The sequence below is a fragment of the Musca domestica genome, unplaced genomic scaffold (assembly GCF_030504385.1).
Source record: "Musca domestica strain aabys unplaced genomic scaffold, Musca_domestica.polishedcontigs.V.1.1 11, whole genome shotgun sequence".
NCBI lineage: Eukaryota > Metazoa > Arthropoda > Insecta > Diptera > Muscidae > Musca > Musca domestica.
This window is the reverse complement of record NW_026712133.1, coordinates 12,311,162-12,335,349: the sequence shown is the minus strand read 5'-3', so window position 1 is coordinate 12,335,349 and position 24,188 is coordinate 12,311,162. Positions and strand designations below refer to the sequence as shown.

The following is a 24,188-nucleotide window of genomic DNA, read 5'->3' as shown; positions in this document are numbered from 1 at the left end:
CGATCAAAGCTTGATTTTGCAGAAAATACAAATGATTGAAAGTAGTACCATGTGGTACCGTCGCGGCGAATGGGACGTTCGTTATGGTAGATTTGCTATTCGTCGGCAACAAACGACATTATTAAATTCGCAGCCCGTAACATAATTTATTTTAAGTACTTGAATGAAACATTTCCCCCAATATAACTAACAATTAAGTGCCACTGAAACGATAACCGATAAAAATCCCCCATTGAAGTCCTTTAAAATTTACAGTGCAAAGTCAGAACAACGTAACCTGGAAAAGAAGAAAAAACAAATATTTAGAAAGAGAAACAATAAACAAATCGTAATAAAACTAAACGTTATTAGGTATGTCAGTAGATTTAGGTTAATTTATCAAGCCTTTTCAGCAATTATGTTTATGAAGACCGTCATGATTTTATCATCAGATAGCAAAAAAACGTAAAAATTTTACACATTTTTTTAATAATTACCTTTTCTTCGAAGTCTTGTGAGCATCCCACGTCGAAAATATGAACCCAATGATTAAACAACAAACAGAATAGGTGTTGATTTTACGAATATTTTATTATTGGTATCCTGGTGTAAAAGCAATGCTTAGTTTGAACATCAAACTAATTTATTTGAAACTACTTTGGAGAATTCATTTAGAATTTCTTGAAATTCTTCTTGGAACCTTGACCCTTGGAGACCTTCAATACGTTGAAACGAACAGTCTTGGACAAGGGACGGCATTCACCAATGGTAACAATATCGCCGATCTCAACATCTCTGCAAGCAAAAGAACATTTATTTTATTAATAATCATGGCTACAACACATATAATACAAAATGCATGTACGTTAACGTTTGTTGTCAGTTGATTTAGGTTTAATTATCAAGTCTTTTCAGCAATTATGTTTATGAAGACCGTCATGATTTTATCATCATAAGTTACGTTAGACAAACTTTTTCGATGATCGACACTCACCTGAAGGCGGGAGAGCAATGGACGCTCATGTTTCTGTGACGTTTTTCGAAACGACTGTATTTACGCACAAAGTGCAAGTAATCACGGCGGATGACAATGGTACGTTGCATCTTGGTTTTACGCACAGCACCGGTTAAGATGCGACCACGGATTCTGACATTGCCAGTGAAGGGACATTTCTTGTCAATGTAGTTGCCATCAATAGCCTACACCAGGAGAAGAAAATGTTAAATATTAATATAATTCAATTAAAGAAGGGACAAATTTCATGTTAGAACCAAAAGCATTATGTTTACAAACAATGATTATTGTTTTACAAGATGCTTTGGGTCGCAGTACACAAATCATTTGCCCACACAATATTATCCTGTGCAACACATTTAAATGTATGTTAAAATGCAACTCTCAATGCAAAGAAGGAAAAGTTTTGTGTAAATTTTATATCCAAACAGAATTCAAAAACACGTTCAATTTACTTACCTCACGAGGAGTCTTGAAGCCCAAACCAATGTCACGGTAACGGCGCAAAGCCTTCTTCTTGGCAATGCCGGGCTTAACCTTTCTGTTTAGGTTAATGCCGTCTTGTTTTTGGAAGGCTTTCTCGGTTTGCTACACATTCCATGTTAATGATTAGAGAAACCATGTTGTTATTTTGGGGAGGGGCACAGGTGGACACAGGAATTTTTGTCAATGCAATTCATTCACATTCATTTTGTATCGGCAGGCCATTCATAGTGTTGGGTGGGTGTTGTGTGTAAATTGGGATTGGAATGATTTGGGGATAACGTGCAAAGAGAACAAACAAAAACACAAGATTAGTATGCTTTGATCCGGAATCTCACCTCAGCTGGAGTACGGAACCCCAGGCCAATGCTACGAAAGAAGCGTGGCTTCTTCTTAAAATTATTAGGTTTACGACGGATCACAGGAACCGAGAATTGTTTGCGATAAGCACGCTCTGTTTGCTATACCAACAGAAGAAAATCATTAGTACGAGCTTTATATTTTTCTATCAAAAAGTAAGGTTAACTTGAATGTTTTCATTAAATGTCTCTCCAGTTTTGTATCGTTTGTTGTTACAATCACTATGGTTATTACAAAAACTTAAAATTCCACTTAATATTTCTATTTTTTCAGTATCGGCATTTGCGTACTTTATTTTTTTTTAATTTAACATTTCATCCGCATGGTTTGCTTGTTTGTCTGCGATGGTGCACACAAGAGTGAAGTTATTTTCCACAAATTTTTCATGTTTTCTCATTGGCTCATTTCATAGCTCTTGGTTTTTTCTTCACATTTTCGCTGTGTTTTTCACAATTTTTCCACTATTTCATTGTTTAAAACATTAAAAACGTAGATTTATCTTCGCGTCTTACCTGATCAGCCATATTGATGTAAAAGGAAAGAACGCACGCGAGCAAAGGAAGTTGAGACGGCAAATTTGACAGCACGAAGTGAAGTTGGCTGCAGTTGTTTCAATGAAAATGGGCATGACTATTTGGCACTAGATGGCGTGTATTATAAATAAAACAAATTAATATTTTTATTTAATTTAAATTAGTTTGCCTCAAATAATATATAATTTTTTTTTTTAAATTTATGTAATTAATGTGTTAGCAAATACAGTACAATGATAAATAGTGAAATTAATTAAAAATCAAAAAATCTCGTATAAAGATCATACAAAAATATATTTATAAAAATTTTAATTTTTTAATTTTTTCATAAATACATGTTTAATGTCCCATTTTTATGAAACAAGAATTTAAATGCAGATTTAATATTAAAAATAAATAGTTTTAACTTAATAATCATTTGAGTTTAATGTTTTTTTCTTAAAAAATTAAAATTGTATATTATTTGCTCGATATATGCTTCGATATAATGTATAAATGTGTTTGGAACTTTTCATGTTAATATAGAACTTTTATATTTATTTATTTATTATTATTTTCATTTTTTGGAAAATATTGTATAATAAATGTATATTTTGTTTCTTTTTACACAAATATTGTATTCAATAGAAAACAGGTGTTTTCTGCTGAGAGACTAAGCGAGAGTTTCACTCTCTACTCAAATTCGAGAGGAAGCGCTCGTGGAAGTGAAAAGAAAACCCGATGTCACTCGAATTAGAGCATATGATAGTTTTGTTACCTTTGTTGGTCTTGTACTCGAAATCCACCGGCACATTGCTTCTGCTGTTTTTCCCTTCTTGACTTTTGAACACGATTGAACAACATTAAAAAAAGGTTGTTACTAAAACACATACACAAACACACATGTTACAGTAAACTCTTACTACTTCGAGCATTTTGACTCACATTCAATTTTTTTAAAAAAGATTTACTCGAGAGCGATCCCAAATAAAACAAAAGAACCCAATTAAAAGTTTTTATGGGAGAATTCAATCATACAGGCTATGATTATAATTATAGTTTAAAGTTCAAAGGACTAAATATGCCGAAACATTTGTATCTTTTCAATTCGGGCTTGTTTTGCCCATTTGGTGCACAATTAACTTGAAATCGGATAAAGATATATATAAGAGCTACACCCGAATTTGAAACGATCTCGATAAAATTTAAAAGATATTTCTGGGCTGTGTTTGATATATTTCCCTGAATATCGTTGTTACGGACTGCATATTACAGCTGTGGGGAACAAATATAACAAATCGAATGAACAATATATATGGGAGCTGTAGCTATATCCGAAATTTGATATACAAGCTTCTAGTGTAGCATATAACGTACTATGATTGAAGGCGATGGTATTAAGGACATATGTAGAGAGCAAGAGCACGTTAAGTTCCGGCCTGATTACTCGTCGGGAGGGTAGGTTCAAAGATCTCATGTCCTTCCTTCGGCTACACGTAATTATTTTATTGTACGTGCTCACTTAATAAAACAAATGACGGAAAGAGAGAAAAAAAGAGGAGTAGAGTACTAATTCTTTGCGGTTATCTAAAGTTTCGGGCCGAGAAGATCTTATTTCGGCGGTTTATGCCCACCCAACCTGATCACAATGATTATATTCCAAATATTGTACTGATGTTTCGTCTGTGATTCCCTGCTTTAGAAGGCCTATTCACCCAACTACACCATGGAATCAAACATCTACGTAGTTTACTCCAATCGATTCATTTTCAATTTATTATAACAAAAAGTTAATATTAGACTTACAAATTTAAAGTTCATATTTCATTTTTAATCTTAGCTATAATAAGGCTAATAAAATCAAATAAATAAATCCTAAGGAAATCTAATTGCATCATGTGGGTGAGGTTTTGATAAAAAAAAATAAAACAAAGAAAATTATAATAACATTGAACAAAATTTTATAATTGACTCTGTCGTTCTTAAATCATCACCCACTTTAATACACTTGATACGCGGTTGGTAACATTCATGAGTCAACTTACAGTATCAACAATGTGGATAGAGAACAGAGAAAAAAATATCAAATTTCTATGCGTTCTTGCAATTATATTTAAGAGAAAAAAATTGATTCTCACTTACCCTGCATAATCCCGCGTCGAAAGGCCTTTCGTAGAGATCATATGAGTTTGTTATTGTAGTTGTTATCTCTCGCAACAATGTTGAGAACAGTCAGCAACTCAGCACTAGCAACACGCTTATCACTCTTGTAGATAGGTTGTCCCAATCAAACTTAGTCAAGTACACAAAACAGTATTCTCTTTTTTTCTTTCTTATTGTAATGTCTGTATGTCTCAGACAAAAATATAGGTATGGTGAGTTGTGTATTCAATGTGTGTTTGACTTGTTTGATTGAAACAGGGGTAAGGTAAGGGAGATGTTGTTAAATAAATTATGCATATTTACACATAGCAACAAAAAAATTGGCATTTGAATTTTGAGCTTCAAAGTTAAATCAATAAAAAACTATTTTCTCGTTTTTAATGAATTTTTCCCAATTGTTATACATTACACTTTTCAAGGAAGTAACATTCATATGCCACTACTTTTATGCCTGTTTCATAAATTATTAAACTATACTTAAAATCTTTCTTAAAATCATTTTGACAAACGTTGATACAGCATGGTTAAAAATTTTATACTTGCTGCTTCTACTGCTGGTGTTTCAGCTGCCGTTGTTGTTGCTGTTGCTTTTGGTTCAACCTTTTGATTGTCATATATATGTTGTGGCTCAGAATTTTCACGAAGAAAAATATATTTTTTTTTTGTTCCTTATGTTAGGCTTTATTTCTCTATAGGAAGGATCCAAATTCTTCTCTATATCTTGAAATTTTTGGCTGGCACTTTTCGTTTTATAAAAATTTGATAGTTTGACTTCTTCCAGAACCATTTGCACTCTCGGTTTAAAGCATAGACGATAAATGATTGTAATCTCCGCATGCAAACCTCTGCTTGGTGGTAGAAAAAAACCGGTATTTTTATGGTCCTACAAAGCTACGGGTATATTGGAATTGCTCTGCAGGTTGGTGGTGCCAGTTCTATTGGAGAGAAGTATTAAAAGAACTTTAGCTCTCAAATTAAATGATTTAAAAAAAACATATTACCGCGTTTTGCGAAGTGGCACCGGAGAAGAAATGTGAAAAGAATATCGGTTTTGAGGCAAGGAGTGAACCGCAGGATATTAAATATTTGTCGTTTACAAAGAAAAATGTATATGTCACTCAAAATTACCTACATATTGAGACACAAATTTGTAAATAATAAATTTGTAGCTGACTCAGTCTGCTGTGATAAACTCACCAGTGTCCGATTATGGATATTAAGAAAACAAGTAATCAGTTTAAACAAGATTTCTGATGTGCAAAAATTATGAGGTTAAATTTGCATATGACTATATTTTAGAGACACTCGTGAACTAGACTGTACCAGGTTGAAACGACCAAATGACCGAGCGATTTAGTTTTTGCGCCCAAGAAGCTTAGTAATGGCGCTTAAAAAAATAAGATTGAAAAGGAAGAACAATAAAGATGTTGTACCTACCAACTAGCTGATAAATAGGCCTGCAAAAACTGCATAAACTATACGTATAGATGGCGTTGCAGTATATTTATTGACCAACATATCGTCACGGAGTATCCATTCTATTTGAAATGAAAATGTTGTGTTTGAAAGTGTGCAAAGGATATTTAATACGAGGGGCAAAGGAATTATGGGCAGGCACCACCTTACAATTCCCCCATCTAAAATCAGACTTCGGGAATGATTTTCATTAACGAGGCTGATAAAGCCTGCCAAAACTAATAAACCATACCTATTGGCGAATATCTTTGGCATGGTACGTGCCAACTGAGTTACCTTTTAGGTCTTCTAATTCATAGTAACTATTCCCTATTTTCTTTCTAATTCGAGCCTTCAAAAATGCTGGCGCTAATTTGGCATTGTAGCCTTGTTCAAAATTGCTCTGTTTGAAGTTTCTTCTAAATATCTCTTGTCCAACAGTATAAGAAACTTCCCTGGAACGCAAATTATATACCCTTTCATTTCTAATATGTTGTCTATTCATCAAATCTGCTGCACGTCTTGCCATTATGTCCCTTGAATCATTTCTATCATACCTTACAGAACGGTCTTCCAACATCTCCAACTGTCTAAGGAGAGGATAAGTTTTACCATTTGTGATCATGTGCTGACCAAAGGTAAGGTAGTAAGGACTTGTACCTATAGCTGCGTGCACCGTGGACCGCAAGGAACAGCTTATATTGCTGAGGAACTCGTCCCAATTCTTTTGGTTGGGTGTAATATATGATTTTATAGCCGACAATACTGACCTATTAACCCTTTCCGATGCGTTGGATTGAGGAGAGTGAACAGCAGTATATATGTGATGTATACCATAACGATTTAGAAGAATATTGAAAACATTAGAGCGGAATTGGGAGCCATTGTCGGATACAATGGACTCAGGGACCCCAAAAGTATGGAAAAGTTCATTTTCCATATATTGGGCGACAATGTCCGCTGTGAACTTCTTCACTGGCTTTAAAAAAGGAAATCTCGAAAAATGATCGAGCACTATAAAAATGCCAATATTTCCCCTACTCGACCTCGGGTATGGACCCAAAAAGTCGACGTAAAGTTTTTGAAAAAACCTAGAGGTCTCAGGAGTTTTTCCCATGGGAGGTCTAAGAACATAATTGGGAGGCTTGGATGATTTGCAAACTTCACAATTATTAATATACTCCCTCACATCAACTGCTAGATTAGGCCAAAAGTAATATTTACGAATTTTTGCTAGAGTCTTATTGATGCCGCCATGTGACGATAAAGGTTCGTCATGGGCCCTATTCAAAACGTCCGCAACCAATTCCCGCGGTATCCATAGTTTCCAGGCTAAATCGTCATGCACTTGGTCCCCTGTGGTGTGCTCAGTACGACGGTATAAGAAGCCATCGACAATTTTGATATCTGGCATGTTTTCGAGGTTCTTTTCTATTTTATTTAAAAGTTCTAGATATTCTCTCGATTTAAAATGAATGGAATTCATATCTACAAACAACCCACAGTCCTCTTGAATTTCGGAAACCCAAGACAAGGGAGACAGGTCTTCCGTGTTGGCCCTTGAAAGAGCATCAGGAACTACGTTTAAACTACCCCGCCTATGCTGAATGCTAAATTTGTGTCCCTGCAGTTTTAATGCCCACCGAGCCAGCCTTGTACTCAGATCCGTCTGGGACATGAGCCACTTCAATGACGCATGGTCAGTAATTATAGTGAACTCATGTCCTTCGACATAGGGTCTAAATTTTTTAACACTTAGCATTGCTGCTAAGCATTCTTGTTCGGTAACCGAATAATTGCGTTGGGCTTTGTTGAGTTTCCTCGACATAAAGGCGATAGGAACCTCTTCACCCTCCGCATTCTTCTGCACCAACACACTTCCTATTCCTGTTCTACTAGCATCACAATGTATATAAAACGGTTGTGAAAAGTTGGGGCTGTGTAGAACAGGGGCTGAACTCAAAGTGGACTTCAAAACCTCAAAGGCCTTTTGGGCCTCATCGGTCCACACAAATTTTCTTTTACCTTGCAGCAAATCAGTGATAGGGGAGGTAATGGAAGCATAGTTCTTAATGAACTTCCGGTACCATCCTGTAAGACCAAGGAATCTGCGCGTCTGCTTTATAGAACGAGGAGGAGGAAATTCGGTGATAGCTGAAACTTTATCCGGATCCATACGAATCACTCCGTTTCCGACAATATGACCCAAATATCTAACTTCGGGAAAGCAGAAATTGCTTTTCTCTATATTGATTGTAAGTCCTGATTCTCGGATTTTTCTAGCCAATAGTCTGAGCACATCGAGATGCCTTTCGAACGATTCCGATATGACAAGAAGATCGTCGAGATAGACGAACACCTCCGTCCTCAGGTCCACCGGTATCACTTTGTCCATCAGCCGGGACATAGTCTGAGGGGCATTGCATAACCCAAACGGCATGACCTTAAAGTGATACAGGGGCCTCCCTGGGACGGTGAATGCTGTCTTCTCTCGAGATTTCTGGTCTAAAGGAATCTGCCAAAAGGCATCCTTCAGGTCCAGACTAGTTATAAATCGGGCCTTGGGAAGTCTACTTAATATACCCTCAATTTGAGGCAATGGATATGCATCACCTACTGTAACCAAATTAATCTTTCTGCTGTCCAAACACAGCCTATTCTTGCCCGGTTTCCTGTGAAGGACAATGGGTGATGACCAAGGGCTGTTTGATTCTTCGATTACATCTAAAGCTATCATTCTGTCCAATTCCTCGTATATTAATTTCTCAATAGCTGGAGACACTGGAAAATGGCGTTGTTTTATGGGTTTGGCTTCACCCGTATCAATCGTATGGCAGAGGAGGTCTGTTCGACCAAGTCCTTCCTTTGAATAAGAGGGAAACAAACTAATGACTAGATCAAGACGCTCTTTTTGTATATCGGAGAGTGGAATCTGAGCCGAAACCTCGGATATGCCGCAAGGCAAATTAATTGCTCTTCGTCTAAATTCCGGAGGCAATAGATTAAATTTTTCCCAAAAATCAATCCCGAGGAACAGCTCTTTATTTAAACTTGGTATAATGAATATTGTTATGGGCATTCGTGAATCTTTAAATGTGATGAACGTTTCTACAAACCCCAAAACATCCTGGCTCTTGCCATCTGCCGTGCGAATTGTAGATTTTAATTTTTTATAAGGTGCCCTAGAATCGACAAAGTTTTGAGCTGCCTGACCTCCTATGCAACTAATGGAAGCTCCTGTGTCCAGGAGTCCCAACATTTTATTTCCGAATAGTTCTACTTCTGCATAGGGTCTCACGTCATAAGGGTTGTCTAGAATAGAACACACCAGTTTCCGTTTTAAAGATTTTATCTTTTTCCAAAACGCTTTCATCCGATTAGCTGACCTGGATGTCTTACAATTATTTTCCTTAAATATTCTTTCCCGGGTTAATTCATATTCCCTCAATCTGACGTGCAGCGGTTTAAAACGAAATTGGGTAGTCTCATCAGTGTATGTTTGTTGAAAGGCAAGGTCATCAGAATTCATATTGTCATATTTGCTTGTGTTAGTGTTCGCAACATTTGGTTGATCTCGGCATGTTGAAGTAGCAGTAGGCCTTTTCAAACATTTTACTCTAGATTTATCTGGTTGAGTGTGGTTGGTGCACCCTTCGGTGCACTCGCTTTGAGGTTTTTTGACTTGCATGTGCTACAATTTGGTCTATAGGTGTCGGGGGCACCACAACCATAACAAAAAATTTTCCGCTCAGAAAGGCAATCATGATAGCGATGACCTTTCTTGTGGCAATTCCAACACTCAAAGCTAATGGCAGATACTTCATTCGTAGGTAATTCAATATCGACCTCTTCTACATCGATTTCAGAGATTCTTTTTGTCACTGGGATTGGTTTTGTAGCCGCAAAACCATGCCTTCGACGCATGTCTTGCAAAAAGAACTCACGACGACGGCAGGTATCTCGTAAAAGTGGCAGTGATTTTATCTCTAAATTGAGAATCTCATGCTGTATCTCCGGTAGAAGATTTCTTCGAAGAATTTCTACCAAGATACTTTCCGAAAGAGGGGTCTGGAGTCGATCAGTCAAAGAAACAATTGACTCATAAAAACAGTCAAATGACTCGTTAGACTTTTGCTTCCGTTCCCTAATCAGTTCCCGTATGTCTATATCCGTACGAGAGTCTTGATATTGCTCTCTGAGAGCCCTACACAGCTCAGCCCAATGAATAGTTTTTACCGATCTATGGTAACGCCAGAACCAGTCATTGGCCTTCCCATCAAACAATGAACTGGCATTCCCACACAAAAGTTCAAAGTTTCCTTGCAAAGTTTGAGCCGTCAATGCCTCCACTCTATATATAAAATTCTCGACCGACAAGCCATTAAGTCCACCATTAAATTTTACCTTCCAATTGGACATGACTTGAAGTACTTTATCTGGACGAGATTGTAGTTCTGTGTAGGCATTTGTCCCGAATCCTGACATATTTAAACCAGAATTTACATTAATTTGGGGAGGTCTGCTCGACGCTGTATTATTTTGTTCATTGTGGGAGGTAATTCCGAACAACTCCCTAAAAGCTCGATCCTCAACAGCAGGTAGTGTTTGCATTTGATGAGGAGATGTAATGGGTTGCCGAGGCAAATTACGGGGGGAAGTATTGGGCATAAGCCTGGCCATGCTGGCTGCAATATTTCTTTCAATTAAGTCTGACATTTGAGCACCAAACGTGGAGAGTTGGGCTGCAACCGTATTAGTAACAAGCTCTTGAATTCTCTCAGTGGAAGTAATACTAGGAATTTCAGCAGGAGCTGGAATATTCTCCACACTCTGAATTGCAATGTTGTCTTCAGCTGAAGGATTGGTTGCGGCTCGAGAATGTGACCTTGTTTTGTATTGAGACTTGTTTTGAGTCTGAGACTCCGCTGAAATCCTTGCATTACAAATTGGACAGAAAGGTCTTGATTTAATGCACACATCCAAACAGGACTTATGAAAAATATGATTACACGCAGTCTTTTGCACCACTGTGCTTGATACTATTTCTTCTCCACACGCATTGCAAGTTGGGTTTGTGCCACCTGTCGATGCGGCAGGTTTATCAACAGTGTTTGTAGCCATAATGTAAGAACAATATAATGCAAAAAAATAAAAAAAAAAATAAAACACTAAAAAAAGTTCGCAGAAAGGTCTTAGATTGGATTCTCCAACCAATTCAGAAAGCGAATCTAGCAACAACAACAACAAATAAATTTCTTCTATACCCAACCATATAATTCGGATTTAGAATTTGATGCAATATTCGAATACGTTAAAATGAACGAATGAAAATAAATTTATTAAATCTAGAAAAATATGGAAAGAAATAAAAGGAATTTATAGAGGAAATTATAAACTCTAAAACTATAGCTGTTACCTAACACCTATGTGAATTAAATTATTAGTGTTATTTATTTATTATAATAACTGTTTTAATTAAAACCTCAGTGGACAAATTACTTTCTTTTTATTTTCTTAATAAATCCGGGTTAAAACAAAAAAAAAAAATTAAGAAAAGAAAATGTATATTTAAATTGTTTGATTCCATGACATATAGATGAGGCCTAAATAAGATATAACCGCCAAAGAAAATAAAAAAAAGAAAATTAGGGTAAAGATAAGTTAGGAAGTAGAGTGAATGAAGGCACAATTTGGAAAGGATACAATCCATGCTCCTTTTAACCAACATTGTGAAAACTGACGTCATATATCCTGTCTCGTGTCAGGGTCAGAACCAGCTAATCCTGCCAGAATCTGTATTCCATGCCCACGAAATCAAAAAAAAATGACATCATTGATACATCCAAGAGAAATTTTCCCAAAAACCGGAATGAAGAACTGATTCCTTAACCTTGATTCTATCATTATCCTGATTCTTTTTTTTTTTTAAATTTCTGAAACTGCAGGAAGTGTTAAAAAAATGAAAAGGAGGAAAATTAAAAAAAATTACATACATTTAAAGACTCAGAACAATAAGAGTATAATTCATACGATGTTACTTTTTGATTTTATTTGTTGTTCTGGCCCCACGTTGGGCGCCAAAAATAATTATGTAGCATATAACGTACTATGATTGAAGGCGATGGTATTAAGGACATATGTAGAGAGCAAGAGCACGTTAAGTTCCGGCCTGATTACTCGTCGGGAGGGTAGGTTCAAAGATCTCATGTCCTTCCTTCGGCTACACGTAATTATTTTATTGTACGTGCTCACTTAATAAAACAAATGACGGAAAGAGAGAAAAAAAGAGGAGTAGAGTACTAATTCTTTGCGGTTATCTAAAGTTTCGGGCCGAGAAGATCTTATTTCGGCGGTTTATGCCCACCCAACCTGATCACAATGATTATATTCCAAATATTGTACTGATGTTTCGTCTGTGATTCCCTGCTTTAGAAGGCCTATTCACCCAACTACACCATGGAATCAAACATCTACGTAGTTTACTCCAATCGATTCATTTTCAATTTATTATAACAAAAAGTTAATATTAGACTTACAAATTTAAAGTTCATATTTCATTTTTAATCTTAGCTATAATAAGGCTAATAAAATCAAATAAATAAATCCTAAGGAAATCTAATTGCATCATGTGGGTGAGGTTTTGATAAAAAAAAATAAAACAAAGAAAATTATAATAACATTGAACAAAATTTTATAATTGACTCTGTCGTTCTTAAATCATCACCCACTTTAATACACTTGATACGCGGTTGGTAACATTCATGAGTCAACTTACAGTATCAACAATGTGGATAGAGAACAGAGAAAAAAATATCAAATTTCTATGCGTTCTTGCAATTATATTTAAGAGAAAAAAATTGATTCTCACTTACCCTGCATAATCCCGCGTCGAAAGGCCTTTCGTAGAGATCATATGAGTTTGTTATTGTAGTTGTTATCTCTCGCAACAATGTTGAGAACAGTCAGCAACTCAGCACTAGCAACACGCTTATCACTCTTGTAGATAGGTTGTCCCAATCAAACTTAGTCAAGTACACAAAACAGTATTCTCTTTTTTTCTTTCTTATTGTAATGTCTGTATGTCTCAGACAAAAATATAGGTATGGTGAGTTGTGTATTCAATGTGTGTTTGACTTGTTTGATTGAAACAGGGGTAAGGTAAGGGAGATGTTGTTAAATAAATTATGCATATTTACACATAGCAACAAAAAAATTGGCATTTGAATTTTGAGCTTCAAAGTTAAATCAATAAAAAACTATTTTCTCGTTTTTAATGAATTTTTCCCAATTGTTATACATTACACTTTTCAAGGAAGTAACATTCATATGCCACTACTTTTATGCCTGTTTCATAAATTATTAAACTATACTTAAAATCTTTCTTAAAATCATTTTGACAAACGTTGATACAGCATGGTTAAAAATTTTATACTTGCTGCTTCTACTGCTGGTGTTTCAGCTGCCGTTGTTGTTGCTGTTGCTTTTGGTTCAACCTTTTGATTGTCATATATATGTTGTGGCTCAGAATTTTCACGAAGAAAAATATATTTTTTTTTTGTTCCTTATGTTAGGCTTTATTTCTCTATAGGAAGGATCCAAATTCTTCTCTATATCTTGAAATTTTTGGCTGGCACTTTTCGTTTTATAAAAATTTGATAGTTTGACTTCTTCCAGAACCATTTGCACTCTCGGTTTAAAGCATAGACGATAAATGATTGTAATCTCCGCATGCAAACCTCTGCTTGGTGGTAGAAAAAAACCGGTATTTTTATGGTCCTACAAAGCTACGGGTATATTGGAATTGCTCTGCAGGTTGGTGGTGCCAGTTCTATTGGAGAGAAGTATTAAAAGAACTTTAGCTCTCAAATTAAATGATTTAAAAAAAACATATTACCGCGTTTTGCGAAGTGGCACCGGAGAAGAAATGTGAAAAGAATATCGGTTTTGAGGCAAGGAGTGAACCGCAGGATATTAAATATTTGTCGTTTACAAAGAAAAATGTATATGTCACTCAAAATTACCTACATATTGAGACACAAATTTGTAAATAATAAATTTGTAGCTGACTCAGTCTGCTGTGATAAACTCACCAGTGTCCGATTATGGATATTAAGAAAACAAGTAATCAGTTTAAACAAGATTTCTGATGTGCAAAAATTATGAGGTTAAATTTGCATATGACTATATTTTAGAGACACTCGTGAACTAGACTGTACCAGGTTGAAACGACCAAATGACCGAGCGATTTAGTTTTTGCGCCCAAGAAGCTTAGTAATGGCGCTTAAAAAAATAAGATTGAAAAGGAAGAACAATAAAGATGTTGTACCTACCAACTAGCTGATAAATAGGCCTGCAAAAACTGCATAAACTATACGTATAGATGGCGTTGCAGTATATTTATTGACCAACATATCGTCACGGAGTATCCATTCTATTTGAAATGAAAATGTTGTGTTTGAAAGTGTGCAAAGGATATTTAATACGAGGGGCAAAGGAATTATGGGCAGGCACCACCTTACACTAGGCTCAATTCGGTCGTAAGTGCCAAATTCCATTCCATTTGGGCTAATATTACACGTTTGGTGCATAATAAAAGGCAAATCGGACGAGAATATATATGGGAGCTATATCCAAATCTGACCCGATCTTAATAACATTTAGCAAAGGTATTTCTGAGCTGTATTTGTTTTTCCAGAGTGACAAAAATAACAAATCGGCTGCGGAGGACAAAAATAACAAATCGGATAAACAATATATATGGAAGCTATACCTATGTCTGAACCGATTTCGACCAAATTTGGCATACTTATTTACAAGCCTAATTTGGTCGTATGTGCAAAATTCCATAATATTTGTGTTGATATTACACATTTGGTGCACAAAAAGGCAAATCAGATGAACATATATATGGGAGCTATATCTAAATTTTGACCGATTTGTACAAAATTTCATCTGGATCGGACAATAAATGCGACCTGTACTTCGTTTACAAAAATACATGGACAGACGGACGGACGGATATGCATAAATCGACTCAGAATGTGATTCTATGCAGATCATCAAGAGGAACTATGGGTATAACTCGTCTCCTTTCACCTGTTACAAACAAATGCACAAAGACATAATACCCTGACCCTGATATAATGACCACCTTGTGGTGTAGGGTAGAATTAGATTTTCATGCAAAGTATAAAACTCTCACTCTTCGAGCATTCCTGATCGCGAGCATGTTGCCCTCGCAAGTGAAAACGAGCAAATCTGAGCTCTGATTTTAAGCGTTTTGCTGTATGTGCGTATTCTATGTGCGTATTCCATCGAAAAGTATGAGAAAGAAATATGGATATTTACAGGGGTTTTATGGACATTTAAAGATTTTCATCTGTTGGAGCGTGTAAAAATGTTGTCAGAGTTAACTACACTAAACGCCGTTTTTTATACCCCGTCATTCCATTTGTAACACCTCCAAACATACATTTTAGACCCCCAAAGTTTATACTCTGAATCAGCATAAAATTCTATATCGATTTTGCGATATCCGTCTGTGAAAAACGCACTGGCTTCCGAATAAAATGATGTAGATTTATAAAATATTACTCAGATGTGTTTCAGGTTTGCATGACTTTTGGTATTTAAAATGGACCACACAGGTCCAGGTTTTGGTATAGGTCCCATGTAACTGCACCGATAGTTTTAAGGTTTTTGGGCATTTTATTCACAATTGCAAACCATTGCTGTAAATTTGGAATATGTATTCCCAGTATGTAGTAAACATCCTTGCAGACAACTGTACATAGAGTTTTAAGTTTTGGTATATACCCCATATAACTTTACCTCCACATATTCGTTATCTTGATGGTTTGTGTAACACTATTCATCGGAATTGTTCCAAATTTGGTATTTTTAGTTTACAGCAGTAATCATGTTAGTCAGCAGTAATCATGTCGTCGCCACGCAATTTGGAAGTTATGGTCCATATTTTTATGGTGTGATAAATCCCACCACAAAGTTTAGGTCTTGTTCTCCTCCTGGAGAGTATTGTTGAAATCTCTTGGAGTAATACTCATATATCACTTGAAACAAGTGGCATAAAGATGGCATCACCGAGTTGTCGACTTAAATATCGATTGATTCGGATCCACGTCTGGGACTTAAAGAATTGACATAAGGAATATTTTTTTCTTTCGTATTCACTATTCACTTTAGCCTTAGAGAATTCACTAAGTTGGTCTATAGAACGAGGGAGATGCCAAAGACATTCATGGACACTCACAAAACAAATTACTACTTTTCTTTCCCTCATTATGTATAGGAAACCCCAAACTTTAAAGCATCCACTTGATTTTATAATGAAAGGAAGCCAAATGTTAAGAATCTCGTTTATATTTAATAATGTCTTTATTAAAAAAAATTAATTTGCGCCTAAAAACATTTTCATTGAAACTAAAAAATATATTCAAAGTACGATACTAATGACAACGGTACTAGAACACATCGCTTTAATAAATACAAATTGACTAAATTCTTATTATTTATTCAAGAGATGAAAAAATTATAAAAGATGAAAGGTGTTTATAAATAAATGTATTAAAAATAAATGCTTTTCTATTCCAAATTAAAAGGAAACAAACATAGGGGACAAGAATAAAATGCAAGCAGCTAAATGTATTCCACAATAGAATATTTTTTTTTTAGAAAATAATTTACAAACAAAACTTTCATTTGTACAAATAATACAAATAGTTAAAAATAAAAAACAACTCAATGACACGGATGAAAACGCGTTCTATTCGATTCATGTTAATACAAACAAAATATTAACTTAACAAGTGACTAAAATAGTGGTGGTAGTGGTGGTGTTGGTTTAAATATGTAGTGATATCTCTTGTTGAACACTACAAATCAAATCAGAAATCTGTTCAAAACTTCTTATCAAATGTAGCAACAGTAGTAACTTTATGACGACAATATTGACGTGTTCAATAGCTGTCAGCACCCGATATTCTGATTTTTTAGTATTATGCATTCATGTATGTTGTATATCTTCTTGTTGCATCTAGTTAGTCTTTTTGGCATTGGCAGATATTTGTTGTTGTTGCTTGGAAGGCTTCAGAGGGTTTTCCACACATTGTTTATACAAATTATTTAGACCGAAGGCAGCCCTTACATTATCCGATGAAAAGAAGAATTTCTGCAATTTTCCCTTGGCATCGGCCATTGGACGCCTCTCCACTTCTTTGCCATTTTGAAATAGAATTACCGTTGGCAATTGTCGGGAGAAACTGCTATCGGAAATGCGATACTTTTGTGCAGTTTCGGGAAAACGACCAATATCAATTTTTCCGAATTTCAAATTATCCAAATTGTACTCGGCGGACAATTCAGCAAATACTGGTGCAAAATTAACACAACTTGGATTCCACACGGTATAGAAACAAATTAGCCAGTTGATACGTTTATCGCGGGCCAACTCATCCTCGAAAGCCTGTGCCGTACGGAAATAGGTAATGTGTTCTGGTCCCTTATATGTTGGTTCGGACAAAATCATGCCCACCAGCACACACAGCAGCAGGAATCCAAGGCCATAGCGAAAATCACTATAGGCCCACAAAATGCCATTAGCTACTTTGGTGTACAAGAACGAGGAGGACAGATAATTAACCATGGTCACACTGCCCGTTTTCCTTGAACGTATCATTATGATGATCAGCAAGAAGAAAAGAATCTCGGTTTCTCTGCTATCCAATTCGCACATCTCTTCCTCTCGGTGCCGAAAAATTCTCGAACAAATGGGAATTGTCTTTTTGGATATCAAATAGGACAGGGATATGAGAATGTTCACCCAATAATAGGGTTTAGCCAGTAGACGTAATTCCTTTTTCAGTGTCATCTTCAATCAGTGTGTGTTCTTCTTGTGTTGTTTTTGCTCAATGCGTTTAGTTATTACAGTTCCACTTCACACATTCATTCACAAGTCGTTTGTGCTAATTTAGTTATCCGTACTTTTTTTAATTAACAATTTCCTCCAGATTATTAATAGTTTCAGATTTTCTTCGACTAGAACAGAACTGACTGAAAAAAGTTTAGAAGTAGTGGTGGAGATGGGGTGAGTAGGGGTCCCTAAGTCGATTATTTTACTTATCGAATTATACTGTCGATAGCAAAAGAAATTTACTGGCTGCAGTTTTTAACTCCATGTTGGGCAGGGTGGAATAGAAGAACTGTCAAACCAATTTCGGAATTCAAACTTTTGAATGAAAATTTATTCAAATTTGTAAAAAGTGTAAAAAATGCACATTATAACAACCTCCGATTGGCGTCGTATAGGAAAGCATACACAAATCTACCTATTTTTGAAGAAACATTCAAAATTTGTTGACTTATCAATATTCTCAAGCGTTGATGCATCTACCTGTATTCTTCTACCATGGTGTTGGGCTTAAAGAACAGATTTTCTTCCCTTCTGAAAACGTACAAAATTTCATAAACACTTTTCATTTTGAGTTGTGATATGTCATAATTATTATTTTTTTTTTTTTAAATTAATAATATCATGTGCAACGATTGAGACATATTTTATCGTTATTCATAGAGTGAATTGAATAATGTACAAAAAGGTAAATTTGTGTGTCGAACGACGAGTAGATAGCGAAATTTGTGAATGAAATATATTGCTCTGTTATAGAAGCTTAAAGAATTTGAATTTATTTATTATTTTAAAGTAAAAATCGGTTATCGTAGTAAGGTTTTCTGTTCCAGAAACTGTAAGAATTAAAAAATATTACTACTATATCCAATTTTTAACTTTTGGTCTCTTCTAGAACTGCAAGTATGTACAAGTTGTTAGTATGATAACCGGTTTTCCCCTATGATAAAGAAAAAATTCCGAAACTAGTAGATATTTAAAAATCAATTTATTTTTGCAGAATTTGTTTGATATATTTGACATGTTCACTAATAGATTTTTGTATGTTCTGGAACAGAGCGCATGTTTTGAAATAAATCGACAAATCGATTTTTCTTACATCGATTCGTATCCCTAGGTTTTATATTTCATTCTAAACATTTAAGAATAACGGAATCGAGGAAATTGAAACTTTTAAAGAAAAGTCTTTCGCCTATTTGGTTGGTATAATCTTCTGGTAAAATAAAAGATTTTTGTATTTCAATAATGAGCCTGCCAGGGACGGAACAAATGACCATTATGCACAACATGTGCGAAAAAGAACTGCGTACATTGCTTGCGAACATGGAACGATTCCTGGCAAGCAGTGAACAAACGCAAAAACTTCTCAGCAACGGATTGAATTACTCCAACGGTGTCAAGGGCAATATGTTCACATATTTAGCATTCGATCGATATATGGCGCAATTGACAACGGTCCTCAATTTGGCACGGAAATTTAATATACATTTCCAATTCACCGAACTGCCGGAATCTGTATTTCTGGGTGAATTCGAATCGACTCAAATTGGCGGCGTGGGTTGTTGTGCCAAGACACGAATATTTCAAGATTTTCTTCAATGGTCAAAACTGGGGCGGAAAAACTGTGAGGATGAGATTGGGGCTGGAGTTGTTGTTGCAGGACAGAAGGCTATAGAATCATCACCGGAGCGTATTAAGTCAAAAAATGCCAGCTTAATTCGAGATGAATCCGCATCGGATTCAGTTAGTATCACAGACGAGTACGAATATTTGCAAACAATTTTACCCAAAAAGAATCTCGCACACTTCAAGGAGGGTTTCGTTTTTTTGGCATCTGTCACCCATGTCAAGGAACGCAATGCATTTGTATTCTACGTTTGCGAGTCGAACGACTGTAAAATATTATTTCAAATTAGTTGCATTGCAAATATGGAACCTATACACAACCCTTGGGAAACGAATAAATTATTTCTGGTATCACAAAAGAAAACGTGTGGTGAGATAAACAAGAAATGTGTGTGGCGAGCTGTTCGGTTACCTTTGAAATTCTGCGATAATCCCAACTCTGCTCTACTTATTGATTTTGGTGAAGTTATTGTATTAACCGATGAATACCAATTCTTTGAAATCCCATTAAATTTTGCAAACATCCCACCCTTGGCAATCCAGTGCATTTTAGAAGGCGTATCTGAGTCTGCTGAAGGTGAAATTATAAAGGACCATGTAAAATGCAAAAAAGCCTTGATTTCCAGTGAATATAAAATGGCAAAGTTAAAAGTCCTCTCTAAAGATTCTTCGACATTGCGAGTAATTTTAATAACTGCTACAGATTCAAAGGAAATTAAAAGCGAAGGTAAAATCAATAGTCTTTCAAGAGAAGAATTACCAAAAACCATGGAAAATAAGTGTGGTGGCAATCCATTTCTTGATTCAATGTTATTTGAGGATTATATGAAAGAGGACAATGATTTGGATCCTCTGCCATTACCAAAATCTCTTGTGTACAATGAGAATAAAAGTCCATTGGCCAATGGTACAGAAGAAGGATGCATTGCGAAAGTAACGGTAACACATGTTTTGAGTCCGGTACATTTCTATGGTGTCTTGGAGGATTCTTCAAATAAAAATAGCGATGTTTTCTTTTGGAATGATTTAGAAATTCCTCAAAGCCAAAGAAATCATAGTAAACCACTTCAAGAAGGCGATATTATATTGGCACGTTACAAAAAAGACAACCATTGGTATCGCGCGAAAATTGCTCAAATTATCACACCACAGCACGAAGCTGATGAAAATCTATATAACGTTTTCTACATAGATTTCGGCAATACCGAATTGGTTTCAGCCACACACATTGCCACATGTAATTCCCACCAAAAAAAGGCACCACCGCAAGCATCATTTTTCCGAATAGCTGAGATTAATTTGGTCCATACAGCAGAACAATATTTTTCCAATGTTAATACTCCTGAGAGGTACCCAAACAAAAGATTGGACCAAGCCCATGAAGCAGTTGTAGTTATTCTATTAAATCAAACAATAAATGTGAAAATAGTTAAACAACTTTCTCGACGAGAAAATGATGAATACATTGTTGAATTCACTGATGACCCATATTCGAAAATTCCAACGATGCTAATGGATCTGGGTGTTGTCAAAGAAATTTAAATATTTGCGAGTATATGTTTACAATTCTATTAAAATATCCTACAAGGTTATTATCATGATTTAGAATATTATTTGAATTTTGTACTCTTAAAATATTTTTTTTTCATTATTTTAAATTCATCGCAATATAGATATTATGTATATACATATGCTTATAATCTTAATCAATGTAATTTAAGTTTTTTTTTTCAAATGGTAATCTATGACAGGGTAGATAAGCACACCCAATATATATTAGCATTTAATTTTACATTGTACATACATAAAACCCAATTCTGCAACTTTTTTTCCGATATCATAAAGGGGAAATCGTTTATCGTAGAAACAAATTAGTACATCCTTGCAGTTCTGGGACAGAACAATTGTTATTAAAATGTATATCAACTTTTTCATTAAATGTTTGTTGTTTAAATGCTCCAAGATACGTTTCAATGTAAAATGTAAATGCAAACAATTTATTTAGAAACTATAAAAATAATGGTAATATTTTTTGGTTGAATAAAAATAAAATCTAAACATACAATAGAATGCAAAGTGAATCTGTAAATTATATGCAAATCCACCAAGACCATAAAATGATTTGAATAATTTTACAGTGGAACAAATCTATTAATTAATGTAAAATATACTCCGCGAAATAATTCTTAAAAATCAATCATGAGATGGATAACATAACTTTCAACGTAATATTATTACTAAACTTAGATGGAGTTCGTAGATAGGCAATATCAGTCCACTCCTTTTGGTACCTCCTTCACAAAAGGTTAACATTTTCGAAGGAAAAAGTGTTATCCAATTTCGTTCAAACTTTGCAAATCCTCATATTTAAATCAGTGTAAGGTTGGGTGCGAAAATGGACAATTTCGGCTAACTCCTACTAGTACATCCCACACAAAGGGTCAACATTTGTAACATGTGATTCTCTTCAAACTTATCACATTTTAAAAATAAAAATATTACTCTCATAGAATGCAAAATAATTCATCGACTTTTTTTAAACAATTGTACTAGTGCGAACATGGTTGGTCGACTTCTTGTGGTACCATCTGGTCCAATCTTTATAGTAATGCTGAGTACATCTGTCATAGAACTGTATATCTGTCGGCAAAACGATTGGTATTTTTATACCCTCCATCATACATAGTATGGAGGATATATTAAATTCGTTTGTAACTTATTGAAATGATAATTTTAATCCCAACAAAGTATATATATTCTTGATCAGCGTAAAACAAATCACGCTACAGTCAAAACAAATAAGCCCCCATATAACGGTATCCCCGATATTCGGTATTTTGATGATTTTAGCCACATTTTTCAAATGAAATTGTCTGAAATTCTACACAAGGAGTTCTTTGTGAGCACTTTACCTATGACAGAAAATCGTTTATATAGGTCCACGACATCATATATCCCCCATATAACGGCACCTCCCGATATTCGGTATTTTGATGATATTAGCCACATTTTTCAATGGAATTGTGAAATTCTACACAAGGAGTTCCATGTGAGTACTTTACCCCCTGACAGAGAATTGTCTATATAGGTCCACGATATCGTATAGCCCCATGTAACGGTACCCCCGATATTCAGTATTTTTATGATTTGAGCCACATTTTTCAATGGAATTTTCTGAAATTGTACACAAGGAGTTCTTTATGAGTACTTTACCCCCTGACAGAGAATAGTCTATATAGGTCCAAGTTTTAGTATAGCGCCCGTATAACGATACCCCCGATATGTGGTATTTTCACGAATTTTGCGACATTATTCACCGAAATGTTTTCAAATATAAAGTTCGGAACCGTACTACAGCCTATAACACAAATTACTTATGTACGGCCTATGACACAAATTACTTCTTCGTATAGTCCTCACATAGCGATTTTCATTTGTGCGTTTTTTTAGCGAACAGAATTTTTTGGAAATTTTTCATGTTTCTTCCAAATGGTGGATAGTAAAAAAAGTTCGACCCGACCGAACTTAGATGCTTTTTTACTTTTTTTAAAAAGCTTTTCAACAAAATCTAATTACCGAAAATGCATATGTTGAATACATTTTCGTACCAGCAAGTGCTCGGAAAACACCATCCTAACATGAGAATGTAAAAGTACTTACCAAACTTTAGAAGTACTCACCAAACTGTAAAAGTCCTTACCAAACTGTAAAATTACTTACCATACTGGAAGCATATCAGAACTAATAACGTTTTATCTTCGATCTTTTCCACAAGTTTTTTTCTGGGGATATTTCTTAAAAAATTTTGTATTTGCGTTCTCATCCACGTTTTTAAACATATTTTTGTTGTGTTCTTTTTGTTTTAAAAATATTACTGTTATTTAGATATGTATTGTTCAGATACAACTGGCACCACAACTTATTTTGTGGATATGCTTGTTAATGTGATTTAAATCTGTTCCCTCCCAACTCTCTCAAATGTATTCCCAACACAAGCTCGGTTATTATAATAATAATAACAGAATTTTAAAACAGAAAAAAATTTCTATATTATCCAAGATATACCTATTACCAACTTACCAAAATAAATGGTCTAGATTTAAAAGAATACGGTAATCTAATAGAAATTTTCCAAGTAATCTACTTATGGCAGTTTATTGAACTTTGAATTTTCATGGTTTCAAAAAAGTTCAAAACTAACCAATTGTCACACACCAAATTCCCGAAGGGATGTGCCAGGTATTAGGTAAAAAAGTGAAAAATTCAAAAAAAAAAAAACACTTTCTAATTGAAAGCACAAAAAGAAATAAACCAACAATAGAAAACATCTGATTGAATGTTGATGGATGGGAAGAAGAGTTGCAAGTGATTGCAAGAAGAAATTTGTCCAGCAAGAATTTGCAAACTCTCACTGAAAGGACTGTCAAAATTTCTCTCTCCAACCGCTCTCTTTCGCAGAACTTTCGAGTTAACAGACGACTTCCAGTAACAATTTCTAACAATTGTTACAAATTTTAGGGTAACCAGACACACCTATTCTTGCCCCCTATGTAATTGTACCTCCCTATATTCGGTATTTTGATGATTTTAGCGACATTGTTCGCCGGAAATGTTTCAAAATTCGTATTGAAAGTTCGTAATGGGTACTACAACTTGTGACAGAAATTTTATA

At 35.1% G+C, this 24,188-nt stretch overlaps 2 protein-coding genes across 4 annotated transcripts; both read right to left on the bottom strand.

Annotated features, from left to right (window-relative positions):
• Nucleotides 1–551: 551 nt before the first annotated feature.
• Nucleotides 552–2,469, bottom strand: LOC101897262 (small ribosomal subunit protein uS17). Of its 3 annotated transcripts, XM_059131170.1 has the most exons (5): nucleotides 2,350–2,376; nucleotides 1,816–1,938; nucleotides 1,454–1,582; nucleotides 974–1,179; nucleotides 552–774 (listed from the first exon to the last, which is right to left on the bottom strand). In XM_059131170.1, the coding sequence occupies exons 1-5, from the start codon at nucleotides 2,359–2,361 to the stop codon at nucleotides 651–653; spliced, it is 594 nt and encodes a 197-aa protein (XP_058987153.1). In that variant the 5' UTR covers nucleotides 2,362–2,376; the 3' UTR covers nucleotides 552–650. The 3 variants fall into 3 exon arrangements, with proteins under 3 accessions (XP_058987153.1, XP_005175881.1, XP_058987150.1); XM_005175824.4 differs by lacking the exon at nucleotides 1,816–1,938 and having other exon boundaries at nucleotides 2,350–2,469; XM_059131167.1 differs by lacking the exon at nucleotides 1,454–1,582.
• A 13,869-nt stretch (nucleotides 2,470–16,338) lies between these two features.
• LOC101897080 (thioredoxin-related transmembrane protein 2 homolog) lies at nucleotides 16,339–18,072 on the bottom strand. The gene has a single exon (XM_005175823.4). It carries the CDS (start codon nucleotides 17,852–17,854, stop codon nucleotides 17,021–17,023), a length of 834 nt encoding a protein of 277 aa, XP_005175880.1. The 5' UTR covers nucleotides 17,855–18,072; the 3' UTR covers nucleotides 16,339–17,020.
• Between the last annotated feature and the right edge of the window lie 6,116 nt (nucleotides 18,073–24,188).

Bases quoted from the DNA above. Each gene is read 5' to 3' on its own strand.
- LOC101897080 (XM_005175823.4), bottom strand. From the start codon at position 17,854: ATGACACTGAAAAAGGAATTACGTCTACTGGCTAAACCCTATTATTGG.
- LOC101897262 (XM_059131170.1), bottom strand. The intron at 1,583-1,815 runs GTGAGATTCCGG...TGGAATGTGTAG, and splicing joins GGTTCCGTACTCCAGCTGAG to CAAACCGAGAAAGCCTTCCA. The intron at 1,180-1,453 runs GTAAGTAAATTG...CTCCTGGTGTAG, and splicing joins GCTTCAAGACTCCTCGTGAG to GCTATTGATGGCAACTACAT.